We start from the raw sequence: 22,230 nt of genomic DNA on the forward strand, positions 1-22,230 counted from the left end.
AGGTATAGATAAATATTAGTTTCTTAGAATAGGTAATGCAGCAATTTTAACGAAGAGATCGGTCCAGGTAGGTCTCACAAAACCATTCATTAATGGAAAACCCAAGTCCGTCGCTACGTCATCACTTCGGAATGTGCAGATAATACCTTAGGGGTACGTAGCGACGGCGAAGGGGTAATGTGCACGATAGGCGTTGCCTATTTTGTGCCAACGTTATTTAAACAACGACAATTCAAACTTTTAGTATTCGATATTCAGCATTCAACATTCGATATTCAGCATTCTACATTCAACATTCAATCAAATCGACATTCAAAATTCAGCATTCATCTATCAATTCAAATCAATCAACAAGTATTCAATTATAAACCAACAATATTCAAATACAATCAAATAGTTAATAAGTGTACATAGTGTATTATATTGTACAAAATAAACAACAACCAAAAAAAAAGGTGATTTATTCATCAACAAAATCCGAAAGAATATATGGGGCAGTGAGCGAATACTGCAACCACCGAACACTGTCCCTTTTTACTCAGTACCTATTGGTAATACGTAATACCTTTATTCTTTTTAATTACTTTTACTACATTGCATTACTACTATTAATAAGTATGTTAATATTATTTAACATATTATCATAACCCTTATCAATCATAAAATCTTCGAATTAATCTACTTCTATTTCTAATTTATAATGCGTATTTGTTTTTTGAGAATGCAACAACTTTTTAATAAAATAGAAGAACCGCACATACGAATCAAATGCTAAAGCAAAATAATTTCTTAAACAAATCTTGAACTTTAAATGGGACAGGATTCTAAGGGATAATGCCGAGTCTCGTTACTATGGCAACGGGTTTATATGGCTACTTGTAACCTAAACAGAATACATTACTTGTCACCCGTGCCTCAACATTAACTCTATGTATATTGCATTAGTTGGACTTACGACCAAAATTGTCTTTAATAAAGCGAACTATGTAGTTCAATAAATAAAATAAAATTGTGAAGCACTCCAAGTGTTTGTTTAAAAAAGAATTTCAAAATATTTTACGAAGAGGTCCATCAATGCAATTCTTTTCATTGTGTTTCTTTATACTATTAGCATAAAATTTTTCCTAAAAGTGTTAGTATTGATATGCAAAACTTATGTAAGATAGTATTATTATCTACGAAAACTTCACTCAGTTTGTTCCTATACAACGAAAAACAAGAACGAAATTAATTTCTTGCTAAAAATAGCCGAATTTAGAAACTCCCACGTCGTTTAATCAGCGTTGTGGCAAAATTTGCTGTTTTTTTTTTAATAAAAAGGGATCAGACAGACGTTTTTAAATTAGTCTTTGAAAATCTGACTTACCCTTAAATATAAATAAAAACAAAAATAAAAAAATACCGACTCAATTTTATATTTGGAACCGCTTAATAGAGAACACAACCCAAAAGGTACATTTTGGGAAAAGTTACCTTTCCTACCCCCTAAAATTGTTTCTAAACCCATCTCTGAGTAACGAATGGCATACACTGAAGTGAGAATCTATCTCAACCACGTTCTGCATATTTAAATATTTACTTAACGAATAGCTCACTTTTTTAAACGCACTTTTCAGATAATAGTTAAACTTATTTAAAAACGAAAAAGCATAAAATTTAAATCCCCGAAGAATTATTTCGTTATTAAGTTGGGCCAGATTTTCTTTCCGTTTTGCTGTCTTCTTCAGCGATTAAATGAATTTTGTTCCATTAACTGTTGAGTGCTTTCAAGTATGTTTAAGGACGGTTAGGTGTCTGACACTATTGAACTTTACAGAATTATGCTGTGGACTTCATTAATTGCGACATATTTTTTAGTACTCTTTGAGATTTACTTTCGTGTTCGGATTCCGAAATGGAAATCTGCGAATTATCACTTACCTTGAAAAGAAAATACGTAATCCATTTGAAAGGCAAAAAGAGCCTGCCAGTGGAGTTTAACTTAATAAAAAAGTTTGTGAGAGCTTTTCGGAAACTTTATTTTAATTTTACTGATTGAGCGTATATATTTTTAATACTTATTTTAACTAATTCCTGTATATACTTTAATAAATAAATATCGTAAACATTTAATGATAGAAACTGGGAAAGTATTGAGTTAAAGGTAATGAACGAATATTTGTTTGCTGTTCTTAGGGGAAATCTTTGAAGTAGGTAGATATACAAATTCCTTCAGGGAACTTTTATAGAAATTTACTGAAAGAAAGATTTCTTTTTAACCATCGTACCTAATAGACGGGATGTTTCAAAAGTATTGTAGGTAGAATACACCACAAAGTTACTTATGAAATTAAAAAGAAATAACTGTTTAAAACTCAAATAAAGTAGGTAGAGGTAGCATATTTCTATTGCTAAAAGCTTTTTCCGGATCTTTATTCATCAATAGAACCCTTTGATATTACAAAAATGTTTCAAATTTGAAAAATACATATACAAACGAAAGAAACTTCTCAAATATATTGCAGATATATTTGGAATAAAAGGTAGAAGATGTGTTATTCGAATGTAACAATATCTTTCTCCCATACCTTTCCTTTCATTTTGTTATTCTTATGTAACAAATTAATCAGAATTTTCTCGAAAAATCCATTGTGATAAACTGATACTTTCGAGACATTCGAGACTTTCGATAAATAAATGTAAGAGTATCATCAAATGAGGCATCACCCTTTGAAAAATACGACGTGGTATACCTTTCTTTTCATAAATACATATAAATTAATAATAATGTAATGGAAGTTCAATAAATACAATTGGTATGGAACATAATAACCTTACCCTGGTTTAACGTTAACTCTGCCGAAAAGTATCGTGGCGTCAAAGTCCTCAACGAGCACTTGTTTGATAAGGTCATGTTCTCCCATCGATACACCTCCAGATGTAACGACAACATCGTTTTCATCAAACGCGAACGTGAGAACCGCCTTGACACTGTCGGGACTAAAATTAATAATACCTTAATTATACTTGGATCGAGTGCTTAATAAAACTCATTTAATGGAACAGTCATGGTACTGTTAAGTGTGAAAAAAGTGAACGATCACGTAACTATCCATACAGCACGTCGCAAGTTCGAATAAATAGCTGCCCTCCTGATGAACCAAGAAGGGGTCTTCTTGGAGCAGGGGTGGTTCGTAAAGCAGTGAGTAGTTACCTACCCTCAGTCGAATAGGTTAGGTTAGGTTACTTAGTTAACAGTTTGCTTCAATAGATCAATTACTTTTATACGTATTATCATTTTCAGTTTCTTTCAAAATCTTTGAAACAATATTTTATACATTTCCTAAATAGCCCAGGAATTGTATACATTTCCTAGGAATTGTATATAATTCCTAGATTTCATGCATTTTCGGTAACAAATATACCTGTTGTGCATCACGGTAAAATAGAAATCGTAAATAATCAAGTTGTTTGCTCTTGTACTCCTGACGTAACAATTCTAGTAGGGTTTGAATCGTCCACATTACTTGAACGTAACAGTACCTGTTGAATATGCAAGTTTGTTACTTCTTACTTGTCTTTTGCAATTCCTGCGTCTGACGCTTCGAATCCGTATTGCTTTAATAAGTTCAACAGGGTCAATTTATTGCTGTCCCGAATGTGACCAGGCTTAAGTTTTTCGTGTGGACTTTGAAGCTCGTTCCCAGTTGACACTACAGCAACACACGGCTTTCTATACGGAATTAAGGTGAAATTTATTTCATTGGTAGGTATATTAAAATTTATTAGCTGTAAATTGTTTGATGGCGACGATGAAGTCGCTAAATTTATTGAACTATGTACGATGAGTCAATTAAATGAAACTGATTTATTACAAGTGACTTTAAATGCCATCGGACCCTCTTAAAAGAAGATGTGTATGTCTGCGATGCTGATAAAGTTTTATATTGAAGAAAAGTGCATTTAATAGTCTACTAGAAATTAGAAGCTAAAGGTTAATTAAAGCCGTATTACGACCTGTAATGTAAGCAATAAAAATGAGTTTTGACCATGACCTTTGTCACCTATTGCGAACGACTGAATAATTAGAACTGCCAAACTGCATCGTACTATTCAAAACATTTTTAAATAGGTGAATTTAATTAATTCTGCGTGGTGTTTTTGAACAAATATATTAGCAATGTACGTAAGTACACAAAATTAGCCCATAAAATCGAAAACCTTTTCACGCACGATCCTGTTAATTTTGCTATGTTGGCAACACTTTATCTGACCTTTTTACGCGAATTAGCGAGCGGCTTTCGGGTTAATATTTACTTACCTTCTTTCCACATTCATAAGTACATAACTGTAGGGGCATTACTACAATCGTCCATTCTTATCGACGTTCTCATTAAACGTAGTGATGGTTTATCGGTATTTACTCTTAACGATTTTAATGATTGATTTGTGATTCAAGTACATGCAATAAGCAATTTTTTTTCATACTATTTCAAGAAGCAGGCCATTAACAAATACGATTCCTATCTAAACTATATCTATAATAAACACCAAGGGAAGAAAGTAAAAAGAAATATTCCCTTCTGGTGGTGGTGGCTGTTAAAACCACTGGCTCTAATGATTGTAGACATTGATTGTTCAAAAATATCAACGTTTTACTCTTTGTATAGATTCATGTGAACACTGTGATTTCTGATCAAAGTTATTAACAGTCTAAAAAAAACTACTTCTAGCAATGTGTAACACATTTTATTCACACGAAAATACCGTCCTGCTTTTAATAACAAAGAACTAACAGCGCATGTTTGTACTAAAGGCCTGCTCCGGTTAAATTAGGTCACATTGTAAAACTCGTGCAATTTCTATTGAATAGCAAACAAAACGCGTAGTTGCCTGAGTTACCTTCTACAAAATTGTAGGAGTTCTAGGAATTTCCCTTAAAATTTAAATTAAATTCCTTACTAATTCGTAGTGGTAGCAATTATTTACTCATCGTATGTAATTTAGTGTAAGATTATTACAAGTGTTTTTAAATTCTGACCAAATTCGACATACTACAGGACGATATCAGACCTCATGAAATATGTATCATAATTTAGATTTCTTTGTAAGATTTTACCTACCGGAAAACTGCTACAGTGTGATGCCCGACAGTTGCAAGGACTCCAATGTGACCAGCAGTCAGCAGAGCTCCTTTTTCGATTATAACGGAATTAACAGAAATATCACTTCCTATTGGTCTGTAACAGTAAAAATGAAAATCGGGTTTCAGTTTAAACTGAAAACATATAGCAGAGAGTATTTGCAGCACGAATTGCTTAATAATTTGTAATTTCCTTGAAGCTTTGTGTTTGAGTTGTATTATCTATAAAAAAGTACTCATAAATCACTCTCTGGTAGGTCGGACATTTCGTGACATGAACCGAAGAAAGGTAGAACACGAACACGAACAACAAACTTGACATACCTACCTACAATAATTTTACGGCAGGGTGTACATCACTATTAATCTTTTTTGCTTTATATACAAACATGCATAGAATATATAGAAACTGGACGATATTTTCACATTTATATCCATTATAAATGTTTGTTGACCAGTAGGGTCCATCAATTATAGTTTTTCTTTAGTAAGTACTTGTATACAAAAAGTATCGTAAGTTTCACGCAGTATTGTAGTTGTAGCTCTATCTTTTATTAAGTTTCGGGCCTTTTCCCACATTTAGTGGAATCTCGGTTTACACAATGCTATACATCTCCCAATCAACGAATGATTTGCGAGACTAGAGTCGTGTGTTGTGATCCCTTGTCTGAATTAGTCTCGCAGCTAACTTCATACTATCGAATTTTCCTCGGGTGTGCTCGCGCACCTTCCGTTGCATGCTCAAAAACTGGCTAGTTCAGCTTCTGCACCGTGTATATGAAACGATAAGTTGTCCTTGTTTATTAAGTGATACAAAAGTGATTCAAAAATAAAGTACAGTTTGAAAAAGTAAGGCATAAACAAATGCGTTTTACGTGTGACCATGACATTATTAACTGCACTAAGTATAGATCGTTGCTAATAAGTTTATGTAAAATACGCGATTCCAACTGGTATCCGAGTCTGAGTAAGTCATAGTATTATAATATAATTTATTTATGCATTGCGGGCGTTGTAAATGAGCTACGCTTGTTATTTCCACCAGTTGTATCATTTTATGTTGTACCGAATCGTAAATTTTAATTCGTTAAAGCCAGACGAAGCCACAGTTAAACACAAAATACCGCAAACACAGAGACATACAAGGCGGATTTAATTGGACATTATAAACTCACGTTAGGAAATGACATATTTGAATTAATTGAACGTAATTAGTGTAATTGTTTATTCATGAACCTGCATTAACGTTAAGAAAAAGAGAAAACTGTCAAAGGAAAGAAAAAATCGAATGTCACCACCGTTACTCTATTGCAACATGTAACTCATTAGAAATCTTACATTGTGGTTAGCATTCAAATTACAGTAAAATATCCTGAGGTTTGCTGAATTGTGCTAGTTTGTGATCTAATGTGCTGATTTGTTCTTACCTTTCATAATTTCAAATGACGTTATGTGTAAAATTTTTTATCTACTTTACCCCTGTCCGCCAACCCTTTGGCCCGTCCTTCGACAATTCAATTAAGTACATTAGGGTCTACATTTCTATTGAAGTGTTTCGATGATAGGAATAAAATGTAAACTCTTTCAGCGTTCTCAATGTAGCTCTTTTAATCATTGACGCCTACTTTAAAATTATTGTACGGACGAAATCTCTTTCGATGTTTTTATGAAAATCACTGTTTTTTTATCATCGGCTCTAACAATTTTGCTGGGTTTATTTTGGAAATGAAAATGAAAAATTAATGATTTTTTTATGTGTTTGCACAGTAATAAAAGGTAAGGATTCCAATTTATTACCACTGAAACTTGGATAATAAACTAAAAGATTTGGAATCACTTGATTTGTTCGTTCGTAACACCCGAGCTGGTATTTCTTCCATTTTATTCATTGTTGTTTTTATGCGAGCTTATGAAAGAGAAACTTCTGATGAATACCAAGAAGAAAATTGGGTTTGATGTGGTGTACATTTTTATTCCATTTAACGTTGAATAAAACAGGTCATGTGATACTTCATGATTTATATATTATTAAAATATTCACTCGCCACATAATTAAATAGTTTAATTGCTTAATAATCGTTAATAAAAGATTCAATTGGAACTCTCGATAGGCATTTATATTGAGTGTTGATTTAGTTATCTTATTAACTTAACATGAAGTTGAAGATGAAATTGATAAAATAAACGGTCGACTGCGTCACTGCTCATTATGGAAATTGGTCCCTTGTTCTGGTTCTCTCTTTACCATCGAAATTCGTTGGTAAAGTGAATAATAGATACACAGCACATTTTCTACCTTTTCTACTTCATTATATTCATGTATTCAATAATTTATATCATTGACGATACATTCTTTCTTAATTCCTTCAATCATTTCAACATACCGAATATCTTGTCCAGGTCTTGGAGCTACTTTAATTTTCACTTCCATCTCAATTGATCCATCGTCTGAAGCTTTAATTAGATCTGTGTCTTCCACTTGTACTACGGCATCAGCTCCCAAGGGCAACGGAGCCCCTGTGCTGATTCTTATCACTTCTCCTGGTTGAAGTGGTTGATCTACAGGCTAAATTAAAGAAACTACCCTTAGTAAAGGAATAAATACTTATGTAAACAAGTTATAAATAGTTTTATTGCTATTTCAAAATCATCGACTATTATTTATCGAATTTAAAGGCGAATGAATTAATAGTTTTTTATTCTTTCGTCTCTTAATAAACCATTATTTGGATTTTCTGTATTTCATAAATTTTTTATTTACAAAGAATCAGTTGATGTTTAAAGATTGAAAATTCTTCGCCCACGGAAAATCAAATTTATTATTTATTCGTTACTTCTTAACGTAAACAACTAAAAAAAAGTCTTTTCCAAATGGATCGTTATTTTTCTTTTGCACACTTTTACATCACGATGAAGTGAACGAAGATTTTTATAATTAGATTACAAAAAACTGTTTTTTTTTACAAGACGGTTCGTACTGTTCTGATTTACTATACCACCATAGTCCACACATATTTGGTATTTACGAAATTAGTCTATCAATATTCCAATTATTATCATCAGTTATTCATGCAGGCGAAAAATGATTTTTATTACACGTGATTTGAGTGGGTATTTCAGGAGATATAAACGTGTTTTAGATTTGTTTATTAGATGTAAATAAAGAAGTTAATATTGAGTAATATCGTAATAACGAGCCGAGGGTTTGCTATTGGTTCTACATGGGCGAACCTTTCGAAAAAAGATATTATTAAAAGTTTTATTGGATACTATATCAATATTTTTATAATTCTGATAACAATATTTCACAAATAAACCAAGTTTTACTATATTGTAGAACCGGACGTAATCTGTTTGTAATAACGGAAAACGAGGACGCAAACCAACCACATGATTATAGTTTTGTACGCAATACAACTACAGTTTATCAAAACAACATAAATACATATGTATACCAATGCCTACAATTTATAGATCACAAAACATGCAATTTTACAACTGCGAGGCCTTGTCCTTGTTGAGGATTTTTAATTAAGTAAGTCGCGTGTTTAGATTATACAAACATGAAAAGTGCTTTTGTCCTTATTATTACCAGTAGTAAGATACCAAATAGTAGATATTTTAAACCGACTTCAAAGAAGAAGGTTTTCACTTCGACTGTATATTTTTTTAATTTCTTTTTTGTTACACAATTTATTTCCGATTGTGAATTGATTCTAAATATTCTTTTCTTCACTTCTATGCTCGCGAACGGTTAATTTAGAGATTCGAAAAGGTTGTTAAAGGTGTATGTTTGGAGCGCGGCGTTGTACGGGTGCGAAACATGGACAGTGGGTGCGGCGGAAAAGAAAGGATTAGAAGCGGTCGAAATGTGATGTTATAGGCGAATGATGAGGATAACGTGGGTAGAAAAGGTTAGAAATGAAGAGGTATTGGAAAGAATAGGAGAACAGAGGACTCTACGGAAGTCAATGAAAAATAGGCGAGATAGGTTGGCAGGACACCTTCTCAGGCATGAAGGTCTAGTCAGAGACATATTAGAGGCAGAAACGGGAATTAACAGGGGTAGAGGTAGACCTAGGTTAGATTACTGTTCACAAATAGTTAAGGATGTGGGTTGGTCTAGTTTTAGGGAAATGCGAAGTTTAGCTCAGGATAGGAAAGAGGACTGACGACCTTATGTTGACGATGATGATTCTTTTCTTATTGAATAGGCTACAGGTAGGTATATGTTAAGGGCGAAGAATATATTCCACCTCTAATAAGGGCGGAAAATTAGGAATTCAAGGCTATTTGCTTAGTGTGTTGGTAAACTTCCCAATCTAGAAGCGAAACGTTGGTCTAATTTGCGAATAAACCCAAGAATATTGATCAGAAAGAGTTCGGAGTTTTCGTTTAAATTAAAATTTAACTTTTAATTTACGAAATACCAAACAGGCAATGTTACGAAGTAGGTTATTATTTTATATTTGAAAAATTTTTAGAAGCAAGCATGCGTAAACAGAAGGAAGGTGTGCTCTAAGTTGTGAGTAATTCCATTAAAAGATAATTTGGTTTGGTATTTGTTGTTAGCTTCTTTTGTTTTACAATTTTCAAGTACCTACGTAATCAATATTGATGCCTTTTACCTTGTCCCCGGCTGCTGCCTCCTCCCTGACATTCCTAATGCCTTCTTTGTCGGAACTGATGACAGCGTAACCGTCTTTAATAGAGGCAGGAAACGGAGGCACGGGGTCCTTGGCGTAAACATTTTCAGCCAGTACTCGACCTAGCGATTCCGCAATATCTACGTTTTCTGTTTCCCTAGTCGCGGAAATCTCTTTAAGAATCAGGTCAATGGCATGGGCCACTTCCACCATTGGATACGGCGACACGCGACTCCTTTGAGCAACCAAGTTTGTTTTTACCTTGAGAAAAGATTAGATTAGAATATTAAACAGAAATTAAGACCAATAATACGTAGGGTAACCGCGGATATGCGTCATAATAAAAAGATCAATAATCTATCTATATTAAGAATGATGATGAGGCAAATAAATAAAGAAAATTGAGAATTTAAACTTAAATATTAGATGTTTTCATTGTTTTCAAACACAAATGAATTGATTTCAAAAGTTTATATTGGCAACTTGGCCTTCTCAATTCGCCCTTGGTAACATTAGAATCTTGAAAATGATCTTAATAATGAATAAAACAAAGACAACAATGATGGACTTTGCCATTTTTGTCAATTTTAAGTATCATGGTGCCTATAGCTTTTCTCTTGATTTCTCCGTATAGGTAACCCAAAAATAAAAAGTAGTTTGAGTATACAGTTACAATGAAACCATATCATTAAATCGAGTCCAACATATTATTAAATGAAAAATTCGTTTTGAAATTACCTTGCTGGGAGATACAGATCGTCGACCTTGTAGACGACCGTGAAAATCAGAAACAAGATTTTCTTCGTTTTTCAAAAGGGCCACAGCATGTGGAATAACGTTTTTGATAAAACCGAAACATTCTCCTACGGCTTTGGTACTGCCTGGGAAATTAATAATGAGCGTATTATTTCTAATTCCAGTGACTGAACGGGACAACATTGCCATATCAGTGATTTCCAGGCTCTTGCACAATATAGCTAACGATATTCCTGGAACCTCTCGCTCAATAACGCTCTTTGTAGCTTCAGGGGTAACGTCTCGGGGCGAAAGTCCTGTGCCCCCTACTGTAAAGATTACATCGCTTCTGTTATGAGAAGACCATTTCTTAAGGAAATCTTTTATTTGAGACTTTTCATCCGGTAAAATTTCAACATGTTCTATTTTGCTAGTATTTCCAAAATGATTGTTAATTAAGGACATTAACTCAGGACCGGCTTCATCGTCTTTTTCTCCTTTAGAACATGAATCGCTCACTGCAAAAAATAAGAAATCTTTTCATATTTATTTATATTCCTTTATAAACACTTCTGATTATCGAATGTTTACTCAATAATCGGTTTTTACTAGGTATACTTATGAATTGCCTACGTAGGTATTACATCTACTGATAACTTACCTGTTAAGATGACAAAACGTATCATGTCCATGTCCACAAACCTTAAAACGTAAAACAAATAAGTAAGACAGTACTAACAATAAATTTACATGTTTGTTTGTGAGCAATATTTCTTCTTATCATTCAATACAAAAATATTTTTACGACCTCAGACGAAGATAAAGCTTTATCATTATTACGATACTTTGTAGAAGAGTACTGAGTTTTTATAAAAATTACTGAAAAACAGAATTATTATCACTATTTATTAGAGATGGGACGCGTGTCCGGTTTGGATCCAGTACTTTTTTAGTGATCCAGCGTCTGGTTAAAGACAATCCGCTTAAAAAGGAGTAATAAGTGATTACTTGTTTTGTACGCTAAAAGTGAGTGTCGGTTACCTGGCAAAATCATTATATCTGAGACATCTTTACTATTTAAACATATTTTAGTAATTCAATAACCTATTAAGGTTTTCTGCAAAATATGAATAATTCTGTAAACATACATATATGAAGTAGCACTTAAAAGTATCTAAATCATCGTAGTAATACTTGGTTGTGAAATTGCCTTTTGTTATCTACTTGCTACTAGACAAATAATACTATCTATACAGTTAAAATAACTTCAAGCGATACAGGGCTAAATACGTTAATTGTGACATAGAGGAAAATGTAATTACTTATCAAAAAAGACGAGATAAGACGTGTTTTTATACCTACAGTATAGGTGAATTGAGAATCGAATCAAGGAATGGCATCATCTCTTCAAAAATGCGACGTGATACTTATAAACGAATTCGTACAAATTTGTTCAAAAGATTTTGAGAATTCGCTTAGTTTCACAGCTTTCACAGAGGCATTAGGCGATGATATTCCACACATTCATTGAATTATATGCCTTTTCCATGGTGGGATATAAAAAGAAAAACATTTTACCTTAATCTGTATACGTATGTGATAGGCAAGAGGAAACAAATAAAAAAAGTCCTGCATTTAAGTTAACCGTTTTTTTTAGAATGATAGAAATATTGTAGTAGAAATAGTCGACACACTTCTAGAACATTTTTCATGTAAAGCGTTTTCGAAGTGTCATAAATCTTTTCGTTCATTTACTTAATTAATTTTCCACAACCTTCTCCTGAATATAAATCACTGCTTTACGTATTTTACATAACGAAACGATCATTATCTACGTTTCTATAATAAATAACTTAGCAGATAATCTTAGGGATATTGATCAGAAACTGGAAACTTGTAATTTATGCATTAATTCCACCCTTTCCAACAACATAAGGAAGTTTCAAAATCCATCAGGATTTATTGAAGTTTTCGTTAATATCATTCATGGACAGCACACAAAATGCGTTCATAGTATGATAAGTACTAATATATTTTCTAAAAAGTGTCGGAATTGCCGCGTACCGGATCCAAACTGTGTATCCGGCCTATCTATAAAAATAATTAATCGATTTATCTATGGATGGTTTCAGGAAGCGTATATATGTAGATACATAGTTGTAAAGGAAAATTAGATGCCTGATAGCTCTGATTAAAACGTTTAATAAATGAATGAAAATATCCCAAACATTTACAAATGGAAAAAAAATCACAATCAATGTATCTTCCTGGTTATGCTAATAGGCTAATAACGTTTCTGTGTCAATACCGCAATGTTTTTGTAGGACAGTTTGCTACGAGCCAACATAAGAAGATTATCATTTGACGAAACAAATTAGGAATATCCGGCTTAACATCACAATTCAATAAATCAGATACCTACATATATAATTTCTGTTTACATTTTTTACACTATTATATTATGAATTGTAATTTATGATTTTTGAATGTATAAATATAATAATAGATAATTTATGGGTAGTAATTTTAATACGAGTTGGGCACAGTTTCAAGAACTAGAATTAAAATAAAATGCTTGTTCTCTTGTTATTATATTAATGAAATTATGTATTTACATAAAAGTCTAAAACTGCTAACTTACGGTAACATATGTATGTGTAGACTACATTATTTAGGGTGATGTAAAACAAGGTCATATATTCATAAATTAATGTACCTAATATACAAAAATTGTCTGAATTTATAGGTCAGAGATGTTTAGCCTTTTAGTTAGACAATTTTATTGACGTTATTTTTCTAGACAGGTTCAAATTATGAGTTGTTCTTGTCTGGAACTACGATGTGCTAAGGAAAATACTGAATTGTATTTTGTGTTTTTCGTGGTTCACGATTTTACAGGTTTTCGTGTAAATGTAATTGAAACAGGAAGCGCTTGTTTCAATTTTTAAGGCGAAACACCGAGTACAGGAAATCCGAATCATATTGTCATGGTAAATTGGTATTTAAAAACAAACATACACGACACTTTATAAAGAAAATATTTAATTTCATATTAAATAAATATTTACAATATAATGTAAATATTTACATTTTTACTACAAATCGTAAAACTAGAACATCTATTTACTTTACTAATAGTTCGTTGCACATAAAATATTAATCACATTAAATAATGAATGAAAAAAAAAATTGTCACTGATAGATGAGAATAAGAATTAAGAATATTTTCCCTTAAGAAGATATCGTTATTGAAAGAATCTTTAAACTCGTCACTAAAGAACGGCCTAAATTTCAACATAAACTTCTGCAATAATTCGTGTTATTAACGAAAAACGAAATATTCTAGAATACTGTTATTGAAAACTTGCTTCGAAAACCATAAATTTTATTATTAACGATGATGCTTAATTCAAATTATGTTCATGCATAATTATTTTTTGACAGTAAGTTTTGCCCAAAATGATATATTAACGTTTTATGAAAGGTACTTAACATTTCTACTTCCCGTAAATCTTCGCTTAAATAGAATACCTCTGAAAATAGACAAAAACGAAGACAGTTGTTGAGTCATTTCTTATACACAAACCGAGAATATCAACAAAAAGATGGAATTTCATACATAGATCTGCTATTTAAATTTGATGAGCAATTGGATGTTTTTGAAGGAAAGATTTGAACAAATTTCGAAGCTACAAGTGTAGTTTTGGTGTTTTCGAAGATGCGCTATCACTATCGAATGAAAATAAGGACACTAAAATTTTTAAACTGGCTGTGAAAGTGTAAATCAGGGATGTATTTTTCCTCGTTTAACAAAGATTTACAATAGGAATAGGTACTGTTGAAATTTAGCAAATTATAGCAAAAATACGGGTGCGAATCATGGACAGTGGGAGCGGCGGAAAAGAAAAGGTTAGAAGCCTTCGACAGGGGCGGCCTTAGCCATCGAGAACTTCTGGGCGGGTAAATTTTTGCGAGGCCCTCGTCGTTGTGGAATTAGTTTTAATGATGATACTTGACGAGAAATTCAAAGTTATTCATAAATAAGTTTAGAGTCTTAAAATTGTTTATTGGAAATTAAAAAAAACTTAATAAAAGACAGCAAATTTGCGGCTTTTTTTAAGACTATTAAGAANAGATTACACATATCCTATTCAAAATTTATTATTATTTAAGTTCAGTTTTATCCTCAAGTACAAACGATTATACGATTTGAATAAAAAATAAGAAACATTCAAAACCATTTCATTGTAATTTCCTTGTATACGTGAAAATTGTCGAGCACATTAAATTCAATGAAGTTTTCGCTTTTATGCAACGTAACATATTTTATGGCGAATGTTCGTCTGACACAATCGAGGTTATTCTTTTTTATATATTACAACTCAGCAGAACTGAAAGAGCGATGGATATAGGCTGACACCACTGTTTTATTGTGTTATGTATAGAAGGCAAAGTCTGCTATCAGTTGGCCGGTTATCAACCCCTAACCGCCCGAACCTTCATTTATTATTTCATGTTGAGATAGCTTTAGCATCGTTTGCATTTATCGATTGGACTATTTTTGGGGGGACTTCAAACTGCCAATGATCCTCGGGTAGAGCAGTGAAATCAACAAAAAATCAATATTTGGTGTTACCGTCATCGCTGTTTATTGCGTAGGAATGAGAACGTCGATGAACTTCTCAGAAAGCTGATATTTAGTACAATAGATCGGATAATGCGTTGTAATGTTCACATCGAAAGAGAGAACGAGAAATAGAGCAAAAGAGGGATAAAACAGTACTCCTTAAAAGGTTAATAACTTAAAAGTTAATGGACTAGTTTCTATTGTCCCTTCTTGTACGTGTTTTTCTTTTATTGTTCATGAGTAGAATTTCCAAAGGCTTACTTTAAGTAAAATAATTTTCAGATGTTTTTCTATCTCGCTTTTATTTTAATCGATTTGCTCATTATTTTTAGTGTGATTGATTTCTATGCTTTTCCTCTCCATGTCTCCATGAGTTTTCACCACTAGTACACAATCACTAAATCGCTTTACGTTACTTGTAAATGTGGAAAATCCAGTGTTCTGCACTGTCTCGATTAGCTTTCCTAAATATAGTTACGTAAGCTAAAAGAGATAAAATGTTAAACATTTACAAAACACCTATTTATCACATGTCGATGTTCGCTATGTAAAAGCTGAAAATACAAGGTGTATTGAACCAAATATACATGGAACCTATATAAAAATTTATAGGGATACTTATTACAGACTCGGAGACATACAGATACATGTATCTATTACGAACATCATGTTTTATTTCAAGGACTCGTCTGCTGAAACGCTAATTACGCAAAATGTTTACTGTATTGCTACGAGTCTGCTGCTTCATCAGGACCATTATGTACCATGATATCAATCGTTAAGTATTGTAATGTTTTTTTATTCTTAACACATGTATCCTAGTTCCGGTGCGTTGTTATTTCATTCAATACGTCGACATGTTAGACATATCTTACAGAATAATTCATTCTGCTTTGAAAGTGTCGCTTAACGTCTGTTTACCAATTCTGCTTGCAGAAGCATTAACTTTGTAAACTTGGGTTAAGTAACTTGTAGAAGGTCATTTTTTAGTCGTTATTTGTAAAGATTCGATGTAGGTAAAAGATTAACCCTTTTACAGTAGGCGACTTCGTCATACTGTTGTTATTTAAATAAACAGGAAGTTCCTTTTTGATGTAGTCATTTTGAGAAATAAAACAAGAATTCAAAGGGTTTACGTTTATATTTGATACAACAATTAAATCCTATTACACGAAGAACTATTTAATTTAGTAAGAAGTAGTTAGGTAATATTTATGTCTAGAACGCTTAAAATCAAAAATAATATTAAATAATATAAATATTCCCTGTTTTTACATTACAAGCTTAAAACAAATCTTAAACAAACTTATTTGTTTTTAATCTTTTAAAACATTTATTATTAACGAAACGCATACAGAAATATTTGATGCAACGAAGTGCACCCTTCAGAGCATCGCGGGTTACTAGCTCAGGAATGCGTAACCTATTGTTATTAACGGCCTCGATGCATCCGATTGGCTATTACGATGGCGGCCATCATGCCGATCATTGAAACTAGGTCAAGTGCACTTAAAGGAATGTAGAGGTAAACAAAAGTAGTCGCCACCTGATAAAATTAATGCAGGGATATCTTTTAAAAGGCATAACTTCATTATTTCTTAACCGATTTAGGTATGGTTTTTACTAAAATTTAGCAAATTTATAACTGCATAAAGCTAAGTCGATTAAATTGCAATCACAAGCAACTGTAACGGCTAATTATTGAGCAAATCGATGTAAAATATTGGTTTACTCTCTACGGCGTAAGATAAGAAAAAATATAAATATTTTGCATTTGAATAATGGACTATCGTTTAGGGAGGACGGACTACTTCCTCATGCATACTTGAAATACCTAAGAAAATGAAATGTACATTCTTGGAGTAGGTGGGGAAAATGGACTTAATACCTTCGAAAATTGCAAAAGTACGTATGTATTCAATATTGACCAATACATAAACGGGCAACTGAAGATGATCCCATGCACAAGGGAAATACAATACAGAACTCCTGTTGCCCAAATCCAGAATTTATTGATCTTTTTTTTTCGAAAGGTTCATGAACTACGAAATTCGCAACAGCAGACATTTTATCTCCTCGTAATAGGGTAGAATTGGTCAATTACCACAAATACTCTTTTCTTTATTTTGTGCTACGAATTTCCTTTTTCTTGTCGGCTTTCTTCCTCTATAGATTCAGTGTGATATACATAGTTTATAGTGAAGTATTACACACTAGACAGCATAAATTCCTGCAAAAAGTTTAAAGGTGCTTTGTCATTTGTTCTAAAATTTCACTTAGAATTCAAAATGTAGTTTGCATTTTGTATATTTAGCATTTTCGATATATGTATACTAATAGTAATTGTTAATACGAACTTAACGACAATATCAGGAAATAATATTTCTATTTTATAGAATTTTGTTTTTCTGTTTTCTTATGTAACCACTTACGTGCCAGTTTGATGAAAAACATATTCTAAAAAAATCCCAATGAATAAATGGTTATATTATCATAACCAATGCTTATATATTCGCTAGAATGCATTATAATAAGCGAAAGGTTTTAAAGTTTTACTGGAGAACATTCCGTGGATTGAATTTGTAAAATTAAAGTATTTACGAGTGTTTGTGTAATTTTGCTGTTTGTTGAGATGGAAGGTATGCATATGCATGCAAATTCTTCTTATTAATTAAAATTCGGTGTTAAAGGGGCAGTTATAACTACAACAGTTCTTGACCACATTCTTCATTGCTTTTTAGACGTTTAATAAGTTGAATCGCTAACGATTTGAATACAACGTTAGAAAATGCAATGAAAAGTCTAGGGTAATAAATATACCCCTAAGTGAAAATGCCTTTTCACTTAGTAAAAAGTAATTTAATTAGATGCTCAAGCCAGTTTGACAACATTGATTAACATGCAACCGAACGTAAAGCAACTGAATAATGGGCAAAGGTATTAAGTGGAAGAATTATCAGGCCATTTAAGAGACAGTTTCCACTTAATTGGTTTGATATATTGACTAAGCAAACTGTTCAATACTCATTCGGTTCTGATTAATAAGTGTCCATTATAAAGATATTGCTTTTACGTTTCGGCTTGGCCATTTTAGGATATTCGAAACTAATAGTTCGACGACTATATCATAACAAAACAATTTCTTTTCTTTCCTATGATCGTAACGTTTATATGATACAGAATAGAATTTTGGAGTTTTTCGATGTATAGGGTTGTTCGGATAGTCATTTCGTTTTTTTTTGTGAAAATGAAAGACAGTTTTCGTATAATAAACAAATACTTTATTAAATTATATATTGACCGTTCTGGTCCAACACCTTTTGCCATCTTTCTGGTAGTAGCATAATTCCACGCTCATAAAATTTTTGGTCTTTGCTGGCAAAAACTGATCGAGGAGGTTTTTGACCTCCTCATTTGAGGTGAAGGTTTTACCGTCTAAAAAATTTTTGAGTGACCGAAACAAATAATAATCCGATGATGCCAGGTCTGGAGAATATGGTGGGTGTAGCATTGTATCCCATTCAAGCTGTAAAAGCTTTTGGCGAGTGAGCAAACTTGTGTGAGGTCTCGCGTTGTCTTTGTGAAACACTACACCTTTCCTGTTGATTAGTTCTGACCTTTTCTGTTGAAGTGCATCATTCAGTTTGTCCAGCTGATGACAGTAGACTTCCGAATTAATCGTTGTACTATCCGGTAAAAGCTAAAAAAAAACGATTCCTTTAAAATCCCACCAAACAGACAGCATCACCTTTTTTTGGTGAATATCGGCTTTGGAAATGGTTTGAGCCGGTTCATCTTTTTTGCTCCATGACCTCTTGCGTTTGACGTTGTTGTATACAATCCATTTTTCGTCCCCAGTGATGATGCGCTTCAAAAACGGATCATTTTCGTGACGTTTGAGAAGCGAATCGTAGACGTCAATGCGGCGACACAGATTTCTCTCTGTGAGAACATGGGGAACCCATATATCGAGCTTCGAGGATAATCCCAGGCCTTTCAAGTGGTCATAAATTGTTGAATTTGATAAATTTAACCTCAATCCGATCTCACGTGTTGTTATTCGCCGGTTCACATCAACTAATGCCTTTATCGCGTCTTTATCAGCTTCAACCGGCCTTCCCGAACGTGGTGCATCTTCGACATCAAAATTGCCGGATCGAAATTTAGCGAACCAGTTGTGGCACTGGCGTACTGTCAACACACCTTCTCCATACACATCAGTCAATTTCTTTCTGGCTTGAACAGCATTTTTACCCTTTCTGTAGTAAAACAGTAAGATATGTCGAAAATGCTGCTTATCGCTCTCCATATTTAAAAGGGCACCAACCAAAAACTACTGCGTAGAATTAATTGGAATTTTTCACGCACAAGCCTTGCTATATGAGCTCTCAAAGCATATAAAAATTATACGGCTTAATTGTGAAGTTGGGTGCAAAAGAATACAATTAAATCCTCTGTCGAGAAAAAACGAAATGACTTTCCGAACAACCCGATAGGTACCCTAAGCTAGTTCAGTTACTCCAAAAAGTGCTGTTTACATTTCTACAAAAGGACGAAGAAAGGAATGTATGTAATTTATATTCGCTTAATATAACATTAGTACCTATATACATGAGATACAATGAGGTACTTGTATGCAGCTTGCATTTTATTTGAAATAATTGTCCCTACCACACGTTACGTGCTTTGTAAGTAGTTAGAGATGAATCAATTATTAGAATCACAATCGACAGAAACTAGTGCGTAACTTAGCAAGTTGAAGTTCTTTTATGTATGTCGCCAATATGGTTCAGTTTAATTGCAAACTACTGAAACTTGTCGTTTCAATTTACGTTTTGTCCCGTTTTTTCGTAAGTTTCCTCGTCGTCAAAGCCAAAAATTGCGAGAATGTCGACGTTCGAGTGAACTTGAGTAATTTTGAAAATCTTCGTGAGTGCAAAGTAATTTTCGGATCGTTGTATATAGTTTTGTTCGAGATGTCTACACCGAAAGACTTTGAAAATCTCACTTTTCCCGACTTGGTCGAAGTCAAAAATTATGTTATTATTTACCGGGTTTTTGGTCTAACTTCAATTGGGAAACTATTACCAAATCTTTCGATTATTAGAGGAAACACTTTAATTCGAGATTATTCATTAGTTATATTCGATCTCCAAAATCTAAAGGAAGTAAGTAAAACAATTTTACTTTTGATAAGTTATGTATTAGGTATTTATAATTAATTACACCTACATTTATTTCATACTGTTCATATTTTGCTTATTCATATATATATACAAGGTACACACATACTTTTTAATTTTTTATTTTCCAATTCGGCAAACGATTATTGATAAAATTGAATCAATTAAATAGATTACGTATTCGTAAGCTATTTTAGAAAGACTAGCAACCAATTACTTAAAACAGTACATGAATTGCAATGCAGAACCCCCGAATCGTTTTTATTCTATTAGATGGTAGATGGAGTGTTACCGTCTTACGTGGTTTTACATACTCCATCACTCATACGAGGGCTACTAACCGTTTGCCAGGGTGTGGTCGTGACAGTTGAGTAGGTACCTACGTAGGTGGGTAGACGTGGTACATCTCATATTTGGTGAAGTGGTGTTGAAATGATATATTTCTTATTTTATTCTATTTTATTTTATTTATCTACGTTTATGTATAACTATTGTTTTGTTAAATATTTCAATATATGTCAATAAATGTAATAAGAATTTTTACAATTTCGGAGACTCGTCCACGACGTGAACATATTAATATTACCCGATAAATAAGAAAATTGATTAAATCTGATCCAACGATGGACAATAGGGATAAATAAACATTGCGATAAAAGTGGAAAAGTGATTGATGACTGTAGACGAAGAATATTATGCAAAGTAACATGCAAACGGTGTTTGAAGAATAAAAACGAATGTAGATGTATCTTTAAGAGAAAATTACCACCAAAGATTGTACTGGTCAAAATTTTATTATTATTTATTAATGCAGTCGACGAAGGTTTGTTGAAAAATAGACCGATAGTAGGCAGTCACTCCATTTGAAGGTTGGGTGGTGCTAGGCTCATTAAAAGGGAAGATATTTAGGATTTTCCGAGAACAAGAACTATCAATTCTGATACTAATGAGCCTAGAAAATTTACTGGACTCGATTCTACGAAAACAACGATCACGAAGGAGACCATCAATTGCTTGATGAAGCAATGGAAGATTCTGGGCAATCCTTAACGAATAATTAGAAGTACTGCAGTTACTTCAGTAGAACCTCATTGCATTGACTAAGGAATTGATTGAAAATGTGTTAATATCAACGCAACTTCACATTGACCACTCAAGACATGTTAACGACATAACTTTTAGATCTTGAGTAGAGTCAAAATTGAAGAATGGAGAAAGAAAAAATTAAAAGAGTTTAATCCAAAGACGAGTAGTTGACAACATCAACAAGAGGGAAGACGATTACTTGTTCAAGGTATAACAAAAAACAAAAGAACTTGCAATTTAAGACGCAAACGCCTTTACCAGTTTATGGAGCCAACAAAGATCTTGCCACCGTAAAATGGACTCGATTGGGGCCATTAATTAAAGTTATTAGAAAATTCCTTGGACCACACATAATTATAGAGATTCGATATTGTGATGTTAAGCATCCATGAAGGACCTATGCGCGCTTCGGTTTGTAGAGAATTTGTTAAACCGCGGATCGCCGCTGATTTTGATTCCAAGACGAATTTGAGAATAGGTCGTGCCCAACCACAATGAATAGGACTATGGCAACCGGTGGTTGTATATTCATATGCTTTTTTGTTTTATTTTAATTATTAATGTAATGTAATGTGGAAGTCATTAAGAAATAGGCGGGATGGGTTGGTAGACCACCTTCTCAGGCATGAAGGGATAGTTGGAGACATATTAGAAGCACAAACAGGAGGTAAGAGGAGCAGAGCGGTAGACTTGGACTACCTTAGTTCACAAATGGTTAAGGATGTGGGTAGCTCAGAATAGGAGGTGCGTGTCCAATCAGTCTTGAGACTGACGACCCCATGATGATGATGATGACGAAATGTAAGAAAGCTTCCTGCTGTAATATACGAC

General features: G+C 33.1%; 2 protein-coding genes across 4 annotated transcripts in view; one reads left to right on the forward strand and one right to left on the reverse strand.

The window, feature by feature from the left end:
• Positions 1 to 22,230, reverse strand: part of LOC108740224 (gephyrin) — a 28,213-nt gene that overhangs the window by 5,540 nt on the left and 443 nt on the right. For 2 of the 3 annotated variants that reach the window (XM_025973971.1, XM_025973972.1), the window contains exons 2-8: positions 11,165 to 11,205; positions 10,507 to 11,021; positions 9,751 to 10,029; positions 7,507 to 7,688; positions 5,103 to 5,219; positions 3,554 to 3,712; positions 2,818 to 2,979 (exon numbers count right to left, since the gene is read on the reverse strand). In XM_025973971.1, the coding sequence (XP_025829756.1) occupies positions 2,818 to 2,979; positions 3,554 to 3,712; positions 5,103 to 5,219; positions 7,507 to 7,688; positions 9,751 to 10,029; positions 10,507 to 11,021; positions 11,165 to 11,195 (1,445 nt within the window). In that variant the 5' untranslated portion in view covers positions 11,196 to 11,205. Of the gene's footprint in view, positions 1 to 2,817; positions 2,980 to 3,553; positions 3,713 to 5,102; positions 5,220 to 7,506; positions 7,689 to 9,750; positions 10,030 to 10,506; positions 11,022 to 11,164; positions 11,206 to 11,865; positions 11,922 to 22,230 lie in introns of those variants that run through there. The other variant, XM_025973970.1, reaches the window with a different exon arrangement.
• Positions 19,551 to 20,817, forward strand: LOC108740225 (insulin receptor-like). The gene is made up of 2 exons (XM_018474462.1): positions 19,551 to 20,298; positions 20,587 to 20,817. The coding sequence occupies exons 1-2, from the start codon at positions 19,900 to 19,902 to the stop codon at positions 20,686 to 20,688; spliced, it is 501 nt and encodes a 166-aa protein (XP_018329964.1). The 5' UTR covers positions 19,551 to 19,899; the 3' UTR covers positions 20,689 to 20,817.

The sequence above is a fragment of the Agrilus planipennis genome, unplaced genomic scaffold, assembly GCF_000699045.2.
Source record: "Agrilus planipennis isolate EAB-ADULT unplaced genomic scaffold, Apla_2.0 scaffold158, whole genome shotgun sequence".
Lineage (NCBI taxonomy): Eukaryota > Metazoa > Arthropoda > Insecta > Coleoptera > Buprestidae > Agrilus > Agrilus planipennis.

Excerpts from the sequence above, each read along its gene's own strand:
- LOC108740225 (XM_018474462.1), top strand. The coding sequence starts at position 19,900 with ATGTATGTCGCCAATATGGTTCAGTTTAATTGCAAACTACTGAAACTT. Across the intron at positions 20,299-20,586 it reads ATCTCCAAAATCTAAAGGAA|ATGGTAGATGGAGTGTTACC; the intron begins GTAAGTAAAACA and ends TTATTCTATTAG.